We start from the raw sequence: 22,827 nt of genomic DNA on the forward strand, positions 1-22,827 counted from the left end.
CCTGAGCCAAAACCAGGAGTAGGATGCTTAACTGACTGAGGCACCCAGGCATCCCCCTATCATACTGTCTTTAAAAGTATTCCCTAGTGTCATCAGCAAATACCTGTAATACACTGTCTTCTAAAAGCTGTGGAAAAGTCTAAATACTAAGTTATATTGAATAGAATGGGTATGTTCATATTAATGACGTGTTTACCTGATGCATCTAAATATTGATGTGCAGTTTGAAGTCTTTAGTATTCTAGTTCACTAAATTCACAATTTAGTATTGTGAATAATGTGGTTAACCCAAAATAAATTGGCAATATAGAGAAGAAATAAACCTATTCACGTTCAAAGGCTGCAGCTGGAGTGTGGAAAAAGTCAAAGCCTAGTTCCCAGGTCTACACTTTATCACACCGCTCTGCAGGGTCAGCGTATAGACACACCCTAATCATTTAAGTCAACTGAGCTTTACGGTGGCACAGACTTTCGACAGACTTTTTTGAGGTGGTGTGTGTTGCATCTGTGGAATGAAATGCTCCTGAAGAACACTTGGGGACCGCCTTGCCATAAGGCTGATCTTTTGTCATTGTTTGGAGATTTTCTCCGCTTTGTGATAGTGGGAAACCTCTGACACTCAGACCTTTGTGGTCTGAGGAAATCCACTTCAGAACAGCAGTAGTGTGCTCTTCCAAGATTCTTCTCTTAAGGTGGTAACGGTAGTCACAAAATGCCCACCAGACCCTCTCCGGCTGAGCACACTTCCATCCGTTGGGGGTCCCTGGGGTTTCTGCTGGACTATTGCTTAAACACACTTGATTGTGGCTTAAACTCCCTTACGCCAACCCCTGATAAAAGGACACTTCTCTCTTTTGATGGCTGCAGCCATCAAAAGAAATGAAATCTTGCCATTTGCGACAACATGGATGGCACTAGAGCGTATCATGCTTAGCGAAATAAGTCAAGCGGAGAAAGACAACTATCATATGATCTCCCTGATAGGAGGAAGTGGTGATGCAACATGGGGGCTTAAGTGGGTAGAAGAAGAATCAATGAAACAAGATGGAATTGGGAGGGAGACAAACCATAAGTGACTCTTAATCTCACAAAACAAACTGAGGGTTGCTGGGGGGAGGAAGGTTGGGAGAAGGGAGTGGGATTATGGACATTGGGGAGGGTATGTGCTTTGGTGAGTGCTGTGAAGTGTGTAAACCTGGTGATTCACAGACCTGTACCCCTGGGGATAAAAATAGATGTTTATAAAAAATAAAAAATTAAAAATTAAAAAAAAAAAGGACACTTCTCTCCCTTAAACCAACTGGCAAAAATTCTACCGTGCAAGCATTTACTAAAAAGCTGTGCTAAGAGAGGATGTGTTTGTATTAATTGTTCTGCTTCGGTAAGGATGAAAGGCTTAATAATGCATATAAAGCACTCAGTACAGTGCCTAGTGCCGGGCAAATACACAATAAAGTTAACTGTGATTATTCACGTGGACGTGCGGTGACCTTCTCTTGCTCATTTCCACGTCCCTCGAGATCCCTCCCTAGGTGCTTAACAGAACATCGCACCGCCATACGTTTATCTGTCAAATCATTTCAGGGCATGCCTAACAGCCAGTCGATGTGCAATCTCTGGTACAATCTTAGAGGGAAAATAGTGGCCCGGGCAGCAGAAGTATTTGAACTAGCTCATTCCTCCGTTTAACACATGCCAAAGGATTGCAAAGCGATATCGTCCTGATCAAGAATGTGAGCTCCCGACCCAGCGCCCCTCAGTTCATATCCTTGTTCTGCTCCATTTGGTCTGTCAGTTGGTGGGTGTTTCTTCACCTTGCTGTGCCTCAAGTCCTCAGTAAAACACTGACCCAGGGTTATTGTGAAAATTACACGAGGCGACGCACGTAAAGCGCTTTGAATGGTGTCCAGCACCTGGTAAATACACAGTCCAAGCAGCTGTGACTCAGGGGCAAGCACTGGGGGGAAAAAATGCAAACCAGACCGCACTGTGTTCCATAAATCTCCCAAACGGGTTTTGTCGTTATGACTGCTTTCAAGATATTAATGGAAAATATAACTTTACAGGTCCTCAACCTGGTCTCCAAATGTGTGTCAACAATTATCACACGCTGAGTGATATGTGCTAAAACCAGAGATACAATTATTCCCCCAGCACCCTCGTAAATGGTCAGAATCCTTTCACATCTGAAGGATCATTTGACCCTGTGGTCTCGAGTCTAGTATATAAAGTCGATGTAAAACATAAAACAAAATAAAGCTAATTACACGCGCCACTTATCTTTAGTGGAAAAACAAGTGTAAAAGATTGGCAGGCTGATGTTTTGTGCTATCTACTTTATTTCACTGTATCACTTTTTTCTGAAATATTTTTTCTAGAATGGAATTTGATTTACCCGATAAGAGAGACACAAACTGAACTTTTTTGTTTGTTTGTTTAGAAGGCCACATTTTCTGAAGTTTTCTAATTTTATTCTGATCTTCAGATTTTCAGAGAAGGCACAATGAAGGTAGAGTAGATTTCTTTTCTTTTATAAGAATTCCAGGAATTAAAAGGCACCAGCTGGACTCTCAGCATGATTCTAAAAACCATGTTGTGCTTAATACAGACGGTACACATAGTTAAAGAACATGACACCCTTACAAGTGTACTATTCCCCAATAACTCTTGTTCCAGCTGTTTAAACTGACTTGGGGAGTACAATTAATAGATTTTAAAACTAATTAATTTGTGCTGTACTTTGCTTTGTTTTATTTTTTTTTTCCTGTTTTAGATCTGGAGATAGGCATTCTTTGGCTGACGTCTTATTTCAGCTTCTCCTCTGTAAGGATTATGGGACATTTATGGTTGAGGGATTGATTTATTTGAAAACATAAAACCTCCACTTATCATTTTATCTTCTTTAAACTAACCCCATTTCTAGTTACATTGTTTGTGGATGGCCTTGTTTGGTTCTTTAAATACTAGGAAGAGTTTCATCATCATCAAATATTAACTGGTTGCTGTATTTACTGAGAGTTTCATCTGGAACTTTCTCAATTCTGTTCACATCTCTGAAACACATTTCAGATGAAGCTCAATGCTTGGTAGATATTCAGGCCACCCAGAATAGATCTTTATTTTGAAAAGAGAAACATTTGTATCAATAAAATTGCTTGTTTTTATGTCTGCAGAGCAAAAACAGGAAGTTGGCCTAGTTTTCAGATACTCTTAAAAAATTACTTGCTTTAAAAAGGCCACTTTCTTTAAATACACCATGCATTTGGAGTTTGGAGGTTTCTTTGGGGATTTGTCTGATACTGTAAAATGCCTACAGTTTTAATACCAAGTTAGCACAGAGTTTGCATTAAGACTCTTGTTGATAAAAATATATTACCGTTAACAAAATGTAAACTTCGTCCCTGCCTCAAAATATTTTATATTTATTTATATATATTTATATATATTATATATATTCCTGTTTGGAAATAGCATATTTGGTATTAGTCTGGTGGTTGGGTAGGTGTGTGAGGAAAATGCTTATTTCAGGTAGACACATTTGGCCTCCATTTGGGATTTGAAAGGGGATTTCACTTTTGTGAAGTTAGTAAGACCCTGCAAATAGCCATTCTGACATCATGCTTTTAAATTTCTTTATCTGAAAAAGGCCTTAGGTTTTAGCAAAAGAGGGACTGATTGTCATCTTTGTGCTTCTAATTTCAAAATGCAAAAGGTAAATCAATAACGATACCTGCCCTTTGCGTAACCTCTGGGTGGAAGGAAGGATCCCTGGCTGGAATGATGTAATGACTAAATTAAATTAATTAATTAATTAAAAATTAAAAATTAATTAAATGTAATGATTTAATGTATTCTCAGCGGCATACTGAGCTCTGCAAAGATAAATTTTTTCAACCTGAACAATAATCAGTGCTGTTTGAAAATACTTATACTCTTATACTCTTATCTCCTTATACTCTTGGTCGATGTTTGCGAGCTGTTTGAAAGTTAATTTCTTTGAAACCTTCTTTTTACTCAGAGACAGGAAACTTAACTTTGCCAAGTGGAGACCCCACGGTTTAAGTCAAGTGCAAAACTAAGACCCTTAGGAATCGAGGGATTGCCAACCATCTCCTTACTTCCCAAGTTTTAGTGCGGTTTAAACTCACTTGAGACCCTTACGTTTTAAGTCATGAACACCTAAAGCGCATGGTTTCATGGGGCAAGAGTCACAGTGTAGGGAAAGCCCATTAGAGAAGTCCCAAAGTTGTTACTCCGGACATTCTCTGGCTGAAGCATTCAAAGAAAGGAAAAAAGCACGGGAGATGAGCTCCAGATCTTTCTTCGTAGCGATCATAGGGAAAAATCTCCATCTTGTTAGCTGTTGGCACATCTGGTATAGACAAAAATGTTCAATGTCATTTCAATGGACCACCCGGTTCTTGGGACTTCACTGTATTTTTCTAGTTAGGAGAAGAGAAATAGAACTGAAAAGTATGAAGGAAAAACTAACTTGACCCATCGGTCACCATGGTTTAGCTTTAGTAGGAGGGAGCATTCGTTCGGCCTCTTCCTTAAGAACATTCTAAAGAAAAACTGTTTGTAAAAGGTGTTTCATGACGAAAAGAGGGAGGTTCTGCAATTCGGCTGTGTTGGAATAGCAGATTTCCTGACTGTGGGGTATATAGGACAGAGATCCTTTGATACACTCTGTCAGGCTCTAAAGAGGAATGTAGTATGCCATTCTTACAAGAATTCCTCCAGGAAACTGAGCTTTTGAGGCTCCTCTCTTGGGAGCACTGGTCTATGGTACACACTCTGGCAAATGCTTTTCCAGCTTTACTTTTGCGTTCCCATCCTTTGTTCTCTACAGACATGTAAACTTCCCCAGTGTAGTGTGATTTCATTCCTTCTGAACTGGCCTGTTCTGAATCTTTGATAATTCCAACAAAGGCATCTGCATCTTTTCTTTGAACATTTAAGACGGATTTGCTTTTATCCTTTTAATCTCTCCATTTAAAAATGCAGAAGTCATCTATTACATTCTTACTTCTGTTGCACTCATAAGATATGAATGTTTTGGAGTGCACCGTGCAATTAAAAGCATTTTTGTTTCACAACAGCATGTAAACAAAGTTACAGGAAAAATATGGAAAAACTGAAATGAAGTTTATGAGGTACTGAAATTTGGGGGTCGAAAATCAGTTGGACGAGCAATCACTTGCCAAGCTTTGCTCTGGGCCAAGCACTAAGTTCTGCGCTGGGACTAGAACATGCCTAGAACACGTCTTCTGCCCTCAAGACAGTTTACAGACAAGAGAACGCTCCTTACACCAGGGATCGTTGGGTACTTCAAGGGACGGCAGTACTCAAAGTGTGGTCCAAGGACTCTAGAGCATCACTAAAACTGTTTCTGGGGTCTGAGAGATCGAACCCGTTTTCATGATCGTATTAAGATCTCATTTGCTGTTTTCATGGTCATTCTCTCGAGAGTGGAGTTTTCCAGAGACCACATGATAGGGATGTTGCAACAACTGAATGCAAAAGCAAGCAAGAGGGGAGGCTGCGTGCCTACTAACTTTAAAAAAAAAAAAAATTCAGGACCATGTCTAATAATGGATTCCTAAATGTTCACAATTACCACTTTTGTGATATGCATTTTCTGCCATGTGGGGCTATCATTTTCCTCGGCTTTAATGGATGACTTTTGCTTGAATGTGAGGATTCCACAGACGAGGCTAAAGAAAAAAAAAAAAAAAAAAGCTTACCCCCTCCCCCTCCTCACCCCTCCCACCCCCAAATAAAACCTTCAAAACACAAAAGCCTCATCTTCCTGTAGTAATTACTATGTTCCAAAAATGTGTATAAATTCAGAGTCAGGAGTTAGGAGTGGTGGTCACTGACCATGGCCCTCTTCGTCTCCACCTCAAGGAGGAGCCTCGGGCAAGCACAAAGTCATTTGAATAGACGATTGCGCCACTGTGGGTGGGAAAAGTAGAGTGGCTGACGGGTAGGGAGCTGTGGGAAGCTTTTGGTGGGAGGAGCCATGGATTAAAAAATTGCTTTCTCCAACAGCCAACTTCCTTAAATTCCTTGCAGCTGGTCAGGTAAGCTAGGTCTGGGAGCGTCTTCTGCTTTGCTTGGGGCAGTCGAAGGCCTAGTAGAACCTGGGTGGATTCCATGGAGAGAAATCCTTTTGTCCTTAAGGTAAAGGGAGTAAAATGGGTTTTGGAGGATTTGACTCAATTTAGCTCAACTCAGCAGGGTAGAAGAATGGATAGGGAGAGGGTTGCCAGATGATACAGAAAGTGGGGCGCGTACTTATCCTAAAACATTGTTCATCGCCTGTGTGCAATTCCTGTTCAGTTGGGGGTTCTGTATTCCCACTTGATAGATCTGGCAACCCTGGATGGGGTTCCGCTAGGGCAGAAGCCCTAGCCAGGAAGAAAGGCAGCAAGCAGCTGGTGCCCTCTTTGTCCTGGGTCTGTATCACTACAGTAGGTCCCTAGGTGGGGTGTCTTAACAAAGGAAGGGGAAGGAACCCTAAGAACCCAACATTTGACTGTGGGCTGAGAGCGAGCCATCTCTCTTATGTTGTTTCCTGACGAGCCTATGTCGCGTGATTTTGTGGGGATTTTATTTGTTGGAGTCACACATTGAATGCCATTATGTTCTCTTTCCTGCTTTCTGTATTTTAATGACATTTTATGCTGGCAGCCATCAGGCTGCTTTAAAAACAGCCTCCATGAATGCTTTTGGTGACTTGGTACGGACATGCTTGCCTGGTCTTTGGTTTTCATTTGATTCTGATCAGCTGCTTTGTAAACACAGGGGGTGCGTTCTTGAGCAGCTTACTATTGAACAGATAACTCAGTTAATATTTTTCCAGCACGATTGAAGGTATTCGATGAGACTGGGGCAGGCAGACAGGGTGCGGGGTGCGGGCAGTGGGGACTTAGAGGTGGAGGCAGGAAGCAGATCTGAGCCACGGGTGAGGCAGGCATGGTTTTTCTGTGACCAGCCTCTGATTTTTAGTGTTATTTGCTCTTCAGAAAATTTCACGGAAAAATTTAAGCTCGTGATTATTTGAAAACAAGTGTTTAATGTGAATACAGTTGAATGGGGGGGGGTGAGCTGTGGCGGGGGGGGGGGGGGCGGGTCTTGAAGTATAGCGGGGACAGGTTTCTTATAAGAAGCCAGTGCGTGCCATAGAGATCCGCAAGAAGGTCCCACCCGATGTGACTGCCTTAAAGCCACATATTCTACCTCTAAGTAGGTAGTTTCAGGGATTTTGACTTGCAGCCTGTGCACAGAATGTGGGGTTAGGGTAAGAGTGGGGGTGGCGGGGAGGTGGGGGTGAAAGCGTGCTGGAAGCTGGTTTGGGAATGCAGTGTTCGCCTTGGGTGACTCAGGTGCCGATTACCCGTGGATCTGCTGCAGGTTCCTTTATTCGGCTCTGTGGGGCCCTGTGGCGTGGGGGCTTCTTGTGGCTGTAGACCCCTGGAATTAGACCAGGGTTTGTGTCTTTGTGCCTCGTGGATTCCTCACGCTTCTGGCTTCGTTATACTGAACTACCAGGAGTTTTCAGCCATCGTGATCACATACAACCCAGAATATATATTCACAGCAAAAAAAAAAAAAGAAAGAAAAAAAGAAAAGTATGAATTCACCGTGTTCTAGACCTGAATAGAATAACCAGTCATTTGGGACAGACTATCAGAACAGCCTTATTTATAAGTTGGCTATGTTCTCTTGTTGGAGGATAAAGAAAGAACTTAATGGAAGGAAACAGCTAGAGAAGCAAGTAGGCTTCTTGAAAAAAAAAAAAAAAGATTATTTGAGAGACAGAGCACAAGCTGGGGGAGGGACAGAAGGAGAGGGAGAAGCAAACTCTCCCGATCCTGGGACGCTGGGGTCATGACCTGAGCCGAAGGCAGATGCTTCACCCACTGAGCCACCCAGGCGCCCCAGCAAGTAGGCTTCTAAGGCAGACTTAGTGTTGCTCCCTATAAAATCATTCTCACAAACTTTATTCATTCACTCAGCAAACTTATGGAGTGACCGCTCTTCTCCAGACACAGAAACATCCCTGGAGGTTCAAAGATGAGGAAGATAGAGTCCTGCCTTTGGATAAGCTCAAAGTCTAGTGGGGAGATAGGCATGCAAACAATTTATCGATGTGCACAGTGATAAGTGCTGGGATAAAACTGCAAGATGCAAGTGGAGGCTCAGAAGAGGGGGAGATAAATGAGAGGCAGCGCGGGGAGGGGAGTCTAGGCAGATCTTTACAGGGGAAGAGTCATTTGAACTGAAAATCCATGTTGGGGAGTTCGAGCCTGGGAACTTGGCTTCTGCCCCTAACTGAGCTGCATCTGAAGTAGGACGAGTCCTCTCATTTCTTTGCTCTTTGCTTTCTCAGGAAGATAAAGGCACACGGGATGTTCCTTAAAGTCCGGTTCAGCCCTAAATGTTACAAGCTGGTAATCAGGCCATCTCGGTGGACTGTTTCAGAACAAGTTGTCATCGCGGAGCCCTACTCCCTTCATCTTTTTGGAGGTCACCATTTGAAAGCTTTCTTGAGGCAGATAGGCAAGAAAGTTCTCCTGCCCTCTTCCCAGCTTCTTATCTGAATCCAGACTTGGTGTCTGGTTTGTGCCAAAGTCATTGCCCAGTGTGTGCGTAAATGGGACCTCAAGAAAGCAGAGTTCAGTAGTGTAAGGAAATGAGATGCTGAGCTGACTGCAGGGGAGGGGGGGTGCTTGGCTGGCCTTCTCCATGGGGGTCTGTGTTCAGCCTCATTAATCTTGCCTTCAATATTTTCAGGAAATGGTTTATTAAAGACTTTAAAAAAAAGCTTTCTTGTCTGCATCGCAAATTTAAATTACAAGTTATATGTAAGATTTAAGGATGCTCTTTATGCATATTTGTCAATGTTCATAGATGCTATAATGTTGGAGGAGAAATTGATGCAGATTTTATCCATTTTTAGAAAGACAGAACCCTAAGAGGAAGAAAGTGGGAAATTAGCCATTAGTATGCTGAGGTCTGGCTAATACGTTGATGTTGATGTCCCCTCACTTTTAGCTCCTTTGGATTGTTCTAGCCTTTAAATAGGTCTTGATGGTGGTAGGAACCAGGCAACCTCAGATGTGTGATTTGTAATTCTTGAATCACTGTTACTTCCTCTGAGCAGCTGTGTCTGTGCATGTAAGTGTGTGTCAGTGGGCTGCTGTGATCTACAGGATTTTTCATTTAACACACGATCATTAAAAGGAAATAACATAATTTGTTTCATAGAACAAATCATCTGTTCTTTGCCTATATTTAGCATTTCACTTTCATTCTTGGTCGCCTAGCAGAGCTGTGAGGTGTCTTTGAAAAGGTAACCCAGTAATCATTGTATCTGAGGGGAGGGGTTCCCCCCACCACCCCCCTCCCTGTAATTCCACATGTATTTGAAGAAGCCAGTCATTCTGCAAACAGCTGTTCCTGTTAAGATACTGTGACTGACAAAAGGTAATTTTCAGCTTCCTAGGGTCCTTTTCTTATTCTGATGGATGGTAGAGCTTTCTCTTAGGAACGTTAAAAAGTACATTTCACAGGCTTTTTCTACCACCAAGTGCATGGGAAATCTTGGATCTGACAGACTCACCCTCATAACTCCCAAGACTTAGGTGGGATTTGAATCTCTACAATGCTACTTTTCTCTCTCTGTCAAAGGCTTTGTACTCATTTGTCAAAAGCCTGAAGGTAGGAAAAAGGAAAGAGATTGAATTGTGGAGGTTTTACAAATGCTCGGCAACTTTTTCCTTTGTCTGTCATCAACTTTTTGATGCAGATGTATTTCAGAAGTTTCATTGACCATTTTCTCCCCCTGCTGCTTTTTGGGTGCAATTTCAAAGCAAGTAGATGGGGAAGGGGGAAGTGGAAGGTTCATGGGTGTAGTGTGGCTCTTATTCTGGCTAAGAACCACTTTCCTATTGAATCACTTTGCTATTTTCTTAACTCAGGAACATAGTGAAAGGCCAGATGAGAATGGTTTGTTTTTAAGGCCAAAGGAAATGGAAAGGAAGTGAAATTCTCTCTGTCATTCTTCTTTAATTCTCCGTGTATATGTAGGGGGAAGCAGAGAGAGAGTTCTTTATCTTTATCTTTATCTTTTTTTTTTTCCCTTAAGATTTATTTATTTATTTATTTTAGAGAGAGTGCATGGGGCAGGGGAGGGAAGAGAGACAGAGAGAGAGAGAATCCAAGCAGACTCCCTGCTGAGCTTGGAGCCCCATATGAGGCTCAACCCCATGAGCCCAGGAGCCAGAGACCACGACCAAAGCTAAAACTAAGAGTCAGCAGGGGAAGCCTAACCGAAGGTGCCCTCACCCTCCCATCCCCCACACCCCCTCCCACCCAGGCACCCCATAGAGAGTTCTTTGTCTTGACTTGTTTTCTGGGTAGAGCCAGCTCTGCTGGTGGTTGGCAACTGTCAAAGGTAAAGACTTGTAGAGTCCTTTTTGACATGGTCCACTGGGCACATGGCAACTCTGAACCTTTGGTTCTAGAAGGAGGACTTGGGACACCTTTGAAGTGGCTTGGGAAACCTGAGGGGTATTTTTTTTTTTTTTTCAGACCAAGATAGTTTCTGGGCTGTTATAGACCCAGTGTGGTAAGATATCTTGTGACCCATTCAAAGTGCTTAGCTGGTCAAAAGAAAACGCTGGAAACTTTCTAGTCTTTAGTTTTCCAAAGTCCAAGAACAATGGGTGATTAGATACTGTGCTGGGCAGTCCCTCCCCTGCCTCCACCCCAACCCATCCCTACCTGTTTACCAAAGAAGGACCAAAAGCAGATGTTAGTAAATGTCAGAAACCAAGTTTATTCCCCTACGACTCCAAACTCTAGTTTAAGTATTTTGGCCTATAATTAAGTTTGGGCCTCTTGAAGAATGAGGACTGTGCAGAAGAGATTTGTTAGCACGGAGTGTTGTGCCTATCAGTATGTTAGCCTGAGTTCCAAAGTCATCTTGAAAAAACTTAAGAGGCTTGGTTTTCTTGGGAAATATTGTGTTCCCCAGATAACACTGATATTACATTATTTGGTCTGGTCATCTATTGTTTGGATAGAAAATGCAGATTTTTTTTTTGTCTTTTATAAGCTTTCTTTAGCATAAGCAGCAGTCTCTGGTAAGGTAGTATTGCTTTGCATTTGCATTGTTATAAAATTAAATTATGGATTCTGTCATTCAAAAGGGAATGCTTTATAAATCAAGTAAAAATCTCATAACTAAGACAAATAAGTTGTGTTTAAATCTTCTGGGGCCTCCTATTCCACACTTTCCGTTTTACAGCTCAACTTGATGTAATTATTAAAGTGTAATTCTCTTTTCTTTTTTTGTGTACTGTTTTTGCTTTGTACGAATGTCATTAGTTTTCTGAGACAAAGCTTAAGAAAAGTTATTATATGTAAAGGACAGTAATATAAAAGTACAAAGGCAGGAAGTAATCCTTTATCTGTAGATTGGCAGAAGATGCACCAAATACGCAGCATTCTCTCCCTCTCTTCCTCACTGATAGCACTCAATGTAAATGATGTTAAAACTTGAAATCGTAACAATGGTAAAAAAAAATCCTAGTGTATTCCTTTTCTTTTCATTGTTTAAACTGATCCATTGTTTGGAACTCCTGACTTTAAGAGACAGCCCTCATTACAAAGCTTCTTCGGAAGGGGTTACAGACTGGGTTCTGTGCAAGCATCTATGGTTGTGTTTGCCACAGGAAGAGGAAAGATCATTCACAGAGAAGGAAGGTCAGGAGTAAGTTATTGAGACCTGGTGGGGTTGGGGGGCAGGACCTCCAAATGCAGCTGCAGTTAGTGACGGACAGCCCCAAAATTCCAAAGAGGGAGCAGAAGTAGAGACAGAGATTTACGATCTGAGCCAGTGCGGTGATAGGTGAAACTTTACAAGAACTTTGTTTCTCCAGGGAAGGGAGATTAGAGAGGAGAGCAGAGGATTAGGACTGAAGCTTGGGGAAATCTTAATGGTAGGGCGTGGGAGGAGGAAGAGGAACCCCCAAGTATAAACTGGCATGCTTGGCCAGCAAGCATCAGCGCTCCCCGCAGGGTTGTTAACTCTGAGCCAGAGAACCTCGGTCACACTGGGTGGAGGGTGGAAAATCTAGGGACTAAAATCTTTGCGATTTCACTTCGGTGCAGGTTGTGGTAGGCGTAAAATGAAGCTTATGTTTTCTCATAGGAGGCACATTAGTGGGGCGGGGGGGAACCCTCCACTGTTGTGTTTTTGAGCCCATAGAAGGATTTCCTGCCAGTCCTGCTTTGTGCTGAAATGATGTAGCGGTTCTTAAGCTACTTTTACAAAATCAGAACGATTGGGTTAATAACATTCTCAACTCTTCCTACCAATAAATGCTTCCTTTACCAGGATATGCAGAGGAATGTAAAGGTACGTGGAAAGTAAGATATGATTTGATTTTCTAAATTATTTGACTTGGTGAAAATGAAATTTGTCATCGGGAGAAATGAAAGGACGAAACTGACAAAAAAATCATGGCTCCTTTCATTTCTCAAGCTCTGTTCTAAGTTATATTCAGCTTCTTATCATGCACGCATCTGGGTTTGTGTTCAATGTAGCTCTAGAAAGTTTTGAAGGCCACACCTTGATTCGCAGTGAAATTATAGGAATGCTTTAATGACAAGATAACTCAGTGTGGAGGCGTGATTGTGGAAAGGTTTAGCCATCTGAAGTAAGGGAGGTTCCTATCATGTGTCAGAAACGCTTGATGAACTCCTGTGGATTCAGGTGGCCTGGAAGCTTATATTACACTCCTGGGTACCTCCCCCAAAAAGCTGCTCTTTTTCTCCACCCCTCTCTCCAGTGTAAAGAATTTTAGCATTGGTGGAGAGAAGAATTGCTTGCAGTTGCGCTTATCTGGAAAAGATTATGGGGGACCTGGTCATATGAATGAGAGGTTCAGTAGCCTCTTTGGAGAGTGCTGGCCAGTTAAACGAACGCAACAGGTCACATTTGACATTGTGATAGATCTCTATCCATTGATGTCCTTTGGTACCACATAGTAGACACCATAATTAGCAGCCATGTCAGCATTTAAGCAACACCAAAGACATATTTGGTTGCCCAGGACTGACATACTATCCTGTCTGGAAGTTCGTAAAGAATCAATTAAAAAAAAAAAAAAAACATTGAAAGAGCTGAGACTCCAAAATACACTTTGGTCTCAATTATCCAAGTGATCTAGGGCCATTGCCTCTGGAACCTAAGGAACAACATGACTGTCAGGTATAAAGAGGTATGCTCTGATGAACAGAATGCCAGGGGATTTCAAGATGTTTCTCATGTTGTATGGATTCAGGAAAAAGAACTTTAAAACTGCCCAGAAAAATGGATCTAAAATTTATCAGGTATATTTATGTGTATATAGTTATCTAACATTTTCCCTTAATTTTCTTGATGGTTTCTGTATGCAGATCCAAATCCTAAATCTTATTTAACACACATGATTTTACATGTCAGGAAATTTTTATTTAATCTGTAACATTATGAGAGTATCATAGTATTCCTAATATTTTATGTTTAAAAGATTTATTTATTGAGAGAGAGAGTGGCTGTGGGGGGTGCAGAGAGAGAGAGAGAGAAAGAGTTTCACGCAGACTCCCTGCAGAGCAAGGAGCCCGCCCTGGGGCTCGACCCCACAACCCTGAGATCACGACCTGAGCGGAAACCAAAAGTTTGGCCCTAAACTGACTGTGCTACCCAAGTGCCTCCTAATATTTTATGTTTTAAATATAATTTGATGCATATTAAAGTAGGGCAGAGCAGAGTGGCTAAGAGAATGGGTTCTGGAATCAGACCAACCAGGTTTTAGTTCGAGTTTTGTCACTTTCTAGCTGCGCCAGTTTCTCTAAGTGTCAGTTTCCTCACCTGGAAGGTGGAGCTTAAAAGGTTATCGATCCCAGGGGGTTTTTACGAAGACTGTTAATTCGTGCGTGCAAAGTGCTTATTACAGGAATCCACACATGCTTGGGATTGCATAAACTTTTGTTACTTTGTTGCCGGATTTTGAGAAATACCAATGCGCATTCATCTAATTCTTCATTTTCAGGGTCGCTGTGCCAGAGAGAACTGCAAGTACCTTCACCCTCCTCCACACTTAAAAACTCAGCTGGAAATTAATGGACGCAACAATCTGATCCAACAAAAGACCGCCGCGGCCATGTTCGCCCAGCAAATGCAGTTTATGCTCCAGAATGCTCACATGTCATCACTTGTAAGTCACGGCTATGTCTTTGAGAAACTGCGTATGTGTGTGTGTGTTTTTTTTTTTTTTTTTTTTAAGAATATAGATCTATGCCGAAATCCCCTTGCTGGGCTTTTGGGTGTGTTGGGTTTAACACCTGGGTTGCATTTACCGTGAATTCAGTTTCTAGAAGAATAACAATAAAGGAGCAGGGGCATTTTAAGATGAGGAGGAGGTCTGACTGTTATTACAGGTAAACCGTTGAATTCTCACGTATTAAGCCAAAGAAATTTCCTTGCTCTTTCATGGCGGTTTTGTTACTTCTTAATGGCTTCTTATTTTGAAATAATTATAGGTTGAAGGAAAAGTTGGCAAAGACAGTACAGAGAGTTCCCATATTACCCCTCGCCCAGCTTCTCCCTCTGTTAATTTCTTGTGGCATATTTGTCAAGGTGAAGAAACCGACATTTTACGCATTGCTATTAATTAAACTCCAGATTTTATTCAGACTTCATTAGCTGTTTTTTTAGGGTCGTCTTGGCTGTTCCCATGTCGAATCCAGGGTACCACGGACATTTATTTGACTCCTGTGTCCCCTCTCTCTTCTGGTCTGCGACCGATTCTCGGTCTTTCCCTGTTTCCCATGATCCTGACATTCTTGAGGAATCCTGGCCAGGTATTTGATGGTGGTTTAGCTTAGCGCAGCCACAGAGTTTCCCTCTGCAGGAATTAAAAAGATGATGTCGCCATTCTAGCCCAGCATCTGGTATTTTTATAGATCAATGAGTTGAAATGGATCCTTGACAAAGTAATTTTGTCCTATTGAAAATTCATTTTGTCCTGATACCTTATAATATAAAGTTGCAGTTTAGTCTTAGAACTTCCATTATTGAGATACTAATTGGAAAGGAGTATGTTGTCTTCATCTGTTACCCATTTACAATGAAAATGTGGTCTCAGCAAAGCCTATTTCATTATAAAATCGATTCTCAGAATTCGAGGAAATCCGTGTGGACAGGGCAACCCCTTCACTGGTACATCTTTATAGGTAGTCGGGGCATTGATGAGTCACTGAAATTTTGCACCATGATCCTCTTTTTCCAGAAGGGCCAGACAGCATTAAGTAAAATGAATAGATTTCATTCCCCATACTAGAAGTTTGCAAAAAACATTTGCCTTAGAACTCAGTGCTGATTAATTACATTGATAAATTAGTTCCCAGAAGGTCATCAGTGAGCTCTGAGCAGTTCTTTGACCTTTCATAATGCTTCATACAGTTAAACTCCTTCTTCCAACCCTTTTGTTAGCTTTCACACAGTGAGCTGTTTTCGCTCCTCCGTGTTTCTAAAGGGGTAGGGAAAAGAAGGTGTTCTAGATTCTGGGAATAGTCTGAACAAAACCACAGAGAAATGAATGTTTGTGGTGAGTCCAGAAAGACGTGAGCAGTAAGGGAATAAAGCAAGGGAGCTTTTCACCCACCGCCATTACCACTCGTGGCCTCTCGTGGATGTCCCAATTTCAGAAGGAGCGAAGAATAGAGGCCAGACTATATTACACACCTGAGCCCAGCATGGTTTTTTTTTTTTTCCTTAGTCAAGAGATAGCACCGGGGCATCAATCAAATACCCGGTTTCAGGGAATCAGAGAGCGAGGCCTGGGATAAAGTAGGGGTAAAAGCAGAAGGCAGACTAGTCATCTTCTATTCAGCCTCCAGGAGAGTGTTTCCATTCCCCATCTCAACCATTCATGCATTATTGATCATGCTGGCTCACCCTGGAGACGAGGGAGTGGCTTTTTTTAGAGTCCAATAAGAGATCCGTTGAGTTCTCTAGCCTCTTGTGCTTTCTAATTGAATTCTCCATGCTTTCTATAATAGAATACATTTCCCTTTTTTTCTTCCATGAGGGTAATTTCCGATTTCAGACTGCAGAATATGACTGATATGACTCACAGGAGTACAATTTATTTTATAGCATGTCGTAAGATACAAGACATTACTTAGAAGACCCCAGGGAACAATTGGAAATTGCTTTTCTACCTTGTAGATTATTTAACAATAGCTGTTGTGATGTGATAAACTGATAAAAGATTAATTTCTGCCGTTATTATGTATACAAAAAACTAACCCCAAGATGATTGATATGATCCTATTTTGTGGTCTAGAAAGCTTTGTAGGCGTGTTGTAATTGCACTAGTGTGAGCAATTTTAAGTGACATTTACCAGTCTGATTTGAAAGAAATGTTCTTTATTATGGATCTTGATATTACTGTAGAAGTAACATATGATTTTACTTGACTTTTCTGGTACCTTCGCTCCCCAAACAACTCTCTATCCCTTTTAAGCCCCCACCACCCTGATAATCTGATTCTTCTCCCTAGAATAGTCAAGGCTTTGTTTAAATTTCCAGTCCTGATATTTAGATGGTTGCACATTAAGACCCGTTTGGTATCACTGGCTTGAACTTCACATCTTTCCACAAAGCATACTTTGATCTGTTTCTAGGATACCAAGAGAGCACATCTGCTTTCGGAAAATTGAGTATGGTTTGCTTATTATGAGCCCCAGATAAAGGGAATGTCAACCTAAATGGGATGTTCAATGTGACTGAACAATGAATAAAAGCCACACCTAGTCAATTTCGGGGAATGCTTGCTGTAGCAGGCAAGTTTGTTCACTGTATTTAACAGGTCTGAATTGACATTTGCTGGTATAATATTCTACCCCTGAAAGCTTTTGTTAGCTTTATTAAGGAACTTTAGCGAGTGAGACAAGGAGCGTGACTCCCCAGTGTTTTTCGATGCCATTAAGAGATAGTTTCTCATGTTCACAGAAAAAAAAAAGTCATGTATAAGAACTCCCCCTGGCATAATTAGGAGGCAAACAGGAGCCCTGTTGAAGAATTTTAAGGAAATCAGACACACTGGATTGCTCTCAGGCAAACTGATGCTTTTAAATTTCAGTTTCACAACCGGAAATTTTCATTACGGGAGGAAGGGTTCTCACGGATGGATGTAATGTTTGCATATGTGAAGTGCATATGGTGTTGTCAGCCGATTAGAAACACTTCTGATTTAGACGTTTTGCATAGTCTAGATCTATCCATGTCTAGTAAACCCCTTTGGTTTCTCTCTTTGAATGCGGTGATGCACGTGGAAACAGTTCTTTACACGCAGGTGAACTTGACCGACCCAGTCAAGTGTTTTCACCTGATGATTTATAATAGAGGTCATGGGTTCAGCCTTTGGGGTGTGCCAAGTCCCCTGGTCTGCTGTTTTTCGTGACTTGCAGTCCTGCGGCCAAGTTAGAGTGTTTCAAACCACAGAGCCTATAAAAAAACTGGTTCCACTCCAGACCTGTCCTTCCTTGCAAATAGTATCATCTGGTGTATGTCTGAACCCTCCCCACCGTTTTACATCATTTCTATAATTCTCTGTACCAGATACATTTCCCATAAACAAGCTCATATGTTTATCTGACATTAATAGAGCAAGGAATGAAGGTTGAGGTAGCACCTCAGAATATAAAGTTTTGTATCATTCCACAGGACTTTGGACTGCAACAGCGTTAAGCAAATAGAAGCTGAGTTGCAAAATTATTTATTTACTTTTTCATTTTAGAAAATGTTAAGTACTTCAGTGTTTCAGTCATTAAAGACAAAGAATAGCATCCCTCCTTAACCGTGGTACCTTCTACATTTTGCTGATTCCCATCAGAGTTACAGGTTTTCTAGTACATAGAGCTCACATATGGTTCATACACAAAACTAACTTCATTGGCTGAAGCATCTGCCATCTCCCTATTGTCATGGCTCTTTTATTAAAGGTTATGATAAGGGGCGCCTGGGTGGCTCAGCTGGTTAAGCATCTGCCTTTGGCTCAGGTCATGATCTCAGGGTCCTGGGATCGAGCCTGCTTCTCCCTCTCCCTCTGCCTGCCCCTCCCCTTCACATATGCACGCACACTCTCTCAAAATAAATAAAATCTTCTAAAAAAATAAATAAAAGTTATCATGACAAAAGGTGGGCAAGCCATTTTGTAGACTTAGTGGAAAAGGAAACCATGTCCACATTCCAGATGACCAGTCTCATGATCACTACAGAAATTCCAGTGCCCTTTAATGAAGGTGCTCAAGAGGAATTTTCAGCTTATCTACTCTCTAAAGGATAAATGGCGACATTTTGTTCTTTCATCTCGATATGCTTACATCTCCATGTTTTGTAAAGAGATTTTTGCAGAACATTCAAGTTGGTGATGACAGGCATTATGTAATTATTAGGCGAATGTGCTCCTAATATAATTATGACCGTCGTTATCACGTGACGTTCCACACAGACCGAGGTTGACTACATCACACACCACAGGAGTGTGCGGAGTGCAGCTAGCCCCAAACTCCTGTGGATTTTACCATGTTTGCTAAAAGGTTAGCCAAGATTTCACTTTCAGATACTGCAACTGAAGCCTAACATCATTTATTTGTTCAGCAAATTGTTCCCACGGGTAGGCTTACCTGGAGGTTAGTGAAGGCTCAGGGCCCCTCATTTGCATGGTCTCCATCCGAGGCCCTGGGAGGAGCCCCACCGGTGTATTTACAATGTGTTTGTAAAGTTTGCAAAATACATTTGTGTACTCTTTGTTCTTAAGGCTCCCCTCACGCACCCAGCCGCCTAAACTTGAGGCCCTACAGATCCTAGATTCACTCCTGATTGCAATTACTGGTGCAAAGTGGAGTCATTATTCCGGTCCTCTCCCTAGGCTGTGTATGTCACACAGCTTGAAGCTCCTTTTATAGTCAAGCAGAGTAAGTCCCACCAGCAGTAAGTTCTCGGCCTTGTCCCAGCTCTGTTAACACACAATGTGAAACCTTGTTTGTTCAAAGGTGAAATGGAAATGCTACAGTTTTGCAGCTAAACAGGGATCATTTGTACATGATATCTTTTATGACGCCCCATTGCTCCAATAGTAACAAATCTCAGCATTCTCCCGTTAGCCTCCCCCATATATTCTCATGGGATAAATGCAACATAATCTCCTCTCCGCCCATTTCGTGTCCTCCTCCTGGGGCTGCTGAGCTCCAGTGGCTACAGCCTGGAGCTAATGAGACCATGTGGGCCTGTTAGCGTCTCTGTTCTTGATCACAGTCTAAGGCACAGCAAACTATCCCAGAACTGCTTGTTGATCACAGTGAGTTGAAGGCAGGAAGTTTGGAGGGCTCTGTGAAAAGCTTTTTTTCTGACGGAAGATAAAGCAACAGCAGTGGCCAACAAAATCAATGCCTGACAATCTCACCCTATTGGGGATAGTTTTTTCCTTATCAAAACCATCTCATCTCACGAGAGAAGGCCATGAGGAGACCTCCTGATCATGATCTTAAACTGGTTCCCCCCAAACGGTCCTATTTTGCTTTAGTATACTTTATGCATCTACTAAATATTTTTCTAAAGACTTCTTTATTAGAGAGAGAGAGAGAGCACACGAGAGCGAGGGGGGGCGAGAGGGGCAGAGGGAAAGGGTGAGAGAGAACCTCAAGCTGACTCCCCACTAAGTGTGCAGCCCGGTGCAGGGCTCAATCCCACAACCCTGAGATCATGATCTGAGCCGAAATCAAGAGTTGGACATGTAACCGACTGAGCCACTCAGGCACCCTACATCTACTAAACCTTTTAAACTCTTCTTTAGCTGGTCTCTACTCTTAAACCATTCTGTGGATGCCAGTCACATTAACAATTTGCTGTCCTCTGGTACCACACATTTTGTAGTAAGAAGTTGCATCTTTTGGTCTGTAGTATCACTAAGACATTTTTCCCAGAACTCTGCATTGGATACCTTCTGCTACTCATGATTTAGCCACTCCAGTTTAAAAATGCACACATGGGGGCACCTGGGTGGCTCAGTGGGTTGAGCCTCTGCCTTCGGCTCAGGTCATGATCCCAGGGTCCTGGGATTGAGCCCCACATCAGGCTCTCTGCTCGGAGGGGAGCCTGCTTCCTCCCCTCTCTCTGACTGTTTCTCTGCCTACATGCGATCTCTCTCTGTCAAATAAATGAATAAAATCCTTTAAAAAAATTAAAATGGGGCGCCTGGGTGGCTCAGTGGGTTAAGCCGCTGCCTTCGGCTTAGGTCATGATCTCAGAGTCCTGGGATCGAGTCCCACATCGGGCTCTCTGCTCAGCAGGGAGCCTGCTTCCTCCTCTCTCTCTCTGCCTGCCTCTCTGCCTACTTGTGATCTCTCTCTGTCAAATAAATAAATAAAATCTTTAAAAGAAAAAATTAAAATGCACACATACGGGCACCTGGGTAGCTAAGTGGGTTAAGCATCTGCCTTCTGCTCAGGTTAGGATCCCGGGGTCCTGGGATCAAGTCCCACATTGGGCTCCCTGATCAGCAGGGAGCCTGTTTCTCCCTCTCCCTCTACCCCTCCACGCCCCCCCCCCCCCGCCGCCGGCTTGTACTCACTCTCTCTCTCAAATAAATAAATCAAAAATCAATCAATCAATCAAAATGCACGCACACATCTATTTGTGTTTGTTTGCACGGGCAGCCACGTGTGTATAAAGTATCCCGTGCTTCTCACCCTGTTTGACCCAGCATTTCCCATCTATGTGAAAAGACAGTTTGGGGGCAGCCTTCTGCTTAAAATCTCCCTCAGCAAAACTGATGGATTTATTCCATTTCTGTGCTGCCATTTCTGATCCCTGAGTGTTTCTTTTGTACGGTGACGTTTGAACTGGATTTTTCTAACTGGTAAACCTAAAAGTAATCAACAGCTTAGGAATCGGTTTTCATTCCACTCAGTAAATATTTATTGAGCATCTACTCCGTGCCAGGTATTTCAGAGGGTCCGAGGTAGATAAAAAGATAACCTAGAAACAGTCTCTACCCTCTAGGAATATAGGATCTAACAATAGTAAGATGGTGAATTCATGTTCTTGTGATTCTCTTAATTTCTGATTTCTACCTGATGTTCTGTATTTTTTTTTTTTTACAGCTTTGGCCTTTTCTTCTTCTTTTTTTTTTCCCCCCTCTGTAGAGTTCTCTTTCTATTAGCCATGCAAGGTTTTGCTTTAATTTGTGTTGTTGGTGGTGGCGGTTTGATGAACTGTTGATAATCCCAACCCTTAGCATCCATTTATCCTGGACTCACATGGAAATGTTTATCGTCTTCAGGCTTCTTGCACCTTCTTTGCTTTTCTCAGCTCTTGTCATCGCCCCGCCCCCATCCATATTTCCTTCAATACCCTTTGTTAAAATTGGGCAACACTTGATCTCTTTATACTTTTCCTTTCCTAGTGGAGTACTGATCAATTGTCGCTATTATTACACGGTGGTTCGTCAACAAATAATTTTTAGGTCAGCCCTTGTTCACTTTTCAGGAACAGTCAAAACTGCCTTGCCCGTCTAAAGAAGAGGTCATTTGTCCTCTCGCCAGATTCGTACCTGCAGTAAGCACGTGGTGTTATGCAGATCTGTATCTAGGCGCTCCATTCTAAGTGCTGGCTCACTTGGCAGCTTCTTCCACCAAACACAGGCAGATCCAGACCACGACGTGTCGTCCCTTGCACTCTACATTTTACACCTTTCACACTCACACTCCTTTGCCTGCCTGCCTACCTGCAGTGCTTCCTCTTACTTGGACACTTTTGCGATTAAGATCAGAAAAGCCAGACCTAGATGAGAGCAACTCTTCACTTTTGATCCTTGAATTTTTTTTTCCTAGCTCTCTCTTGGGCCACAGTGACTTATTCATTAACAAGTGTGATTAGAACATAAACACCACTATCCGCTTGCGTCTGTTTGCAAAGTCAAGTCTCTATTATTAAGGGACCAATTAACTAGTCTGGAGGTTCCACGGGCCTCCTGCAGTGTGCCTTTTGGCCATCTCAGTCCCCACAGAACAATATTCGGAGAGTGTAGAGGCGACCCAGCAAAAATCTGAAACCAAGATTATTCAGTTGTGCTCCACGTGAAGTTAGTCAAGTCTGAGGGAAATGAAAATTGTACATTTCAGTGTGCTTGAGGATTATGTAAGGACCGAAATTCATATGGTGACAGTAAACAGGGCTTCCTTTTATACTATATAAATGCTTGCCAATGAGCAATAAAATTTAGGCATTATGAATGCTAGTCAAAGTTAAGAGTGTTATTTTTCTGGTATTAAAATCAAGTCAACAAATCATTACCAAATTTTTGCCATCCTATAAGAGAAAATGTTTGGTTGTCTACCTCTTGACAGGAGCTCACAGAGAGAATGCCTCCGTTACATTGACTTCAGGCCAGGATTAGCCTCAGTGAGTTAAAGTATTTTGCATTCATCCAGCGATAATTATAATAGACCTTGGGTATTATTGAAGTAGCTACAAACAGATCTAAGCTATTGGGCAGACACAAAGATTGCTTTAGCATAGCATTTCACTTCTATTTCCTTGTACTAGATTGAGGGATAACCCAATTTAAATAATAAGTTAACATTCCTTGAATGTATTTCAAGCATAGTCTTTTATTAAATTCTATTACAATGCAGAGATTTTTGAGAATCCTTTAAGACCCAACACGTGGAGCAACGCTCCTAAAATTTTACCTTTAC

General features: G+C 42.0%; 1 protein-coding gene across 8 annotated transcripts in view; it reads left to right on the top strand.

Moving 5' to 3' along the window:
- Nucleotides 1–22,827, top strand: part of MBNL3 (muscleblind like splicing regulator 3) — a 113,938-nt gene that overhangs the window by 69,416 nt on the left and 21,695 nt on the right. For 6 of the 8 annotated variants that reach the window (XM_045068098.1, XM_045068102.1, XM_045068100.1 and 3 more), the window contains exon 3: nucleotides 14,112–14,276. In XM_045068098.1, the coding sequence (XP_044924033.1) occupies nucleotides 14,112–14,276 (165 nt within the window). The other 2 variants (XM_045068103.1, XM_013049092.2) reach the window with 2 other exon arrangements.

Source organism: Mustela putorius, unplaced genomic scaffold, assembly GCF_011764305.1.
Source record: "Mustela putorius furo isolate JIRA1106 unplaced genomic scaffold, ASM1176430v1.1 tig00003899_pilon_pilon_pilon, whole genome shotgun sequence".
Classification (NCBI taxonomy): Eukaryota; Metazoa; Chordata; class Mammalia; order Carnivora; family Mustelidae; genus Mustela; species Mustela putorius.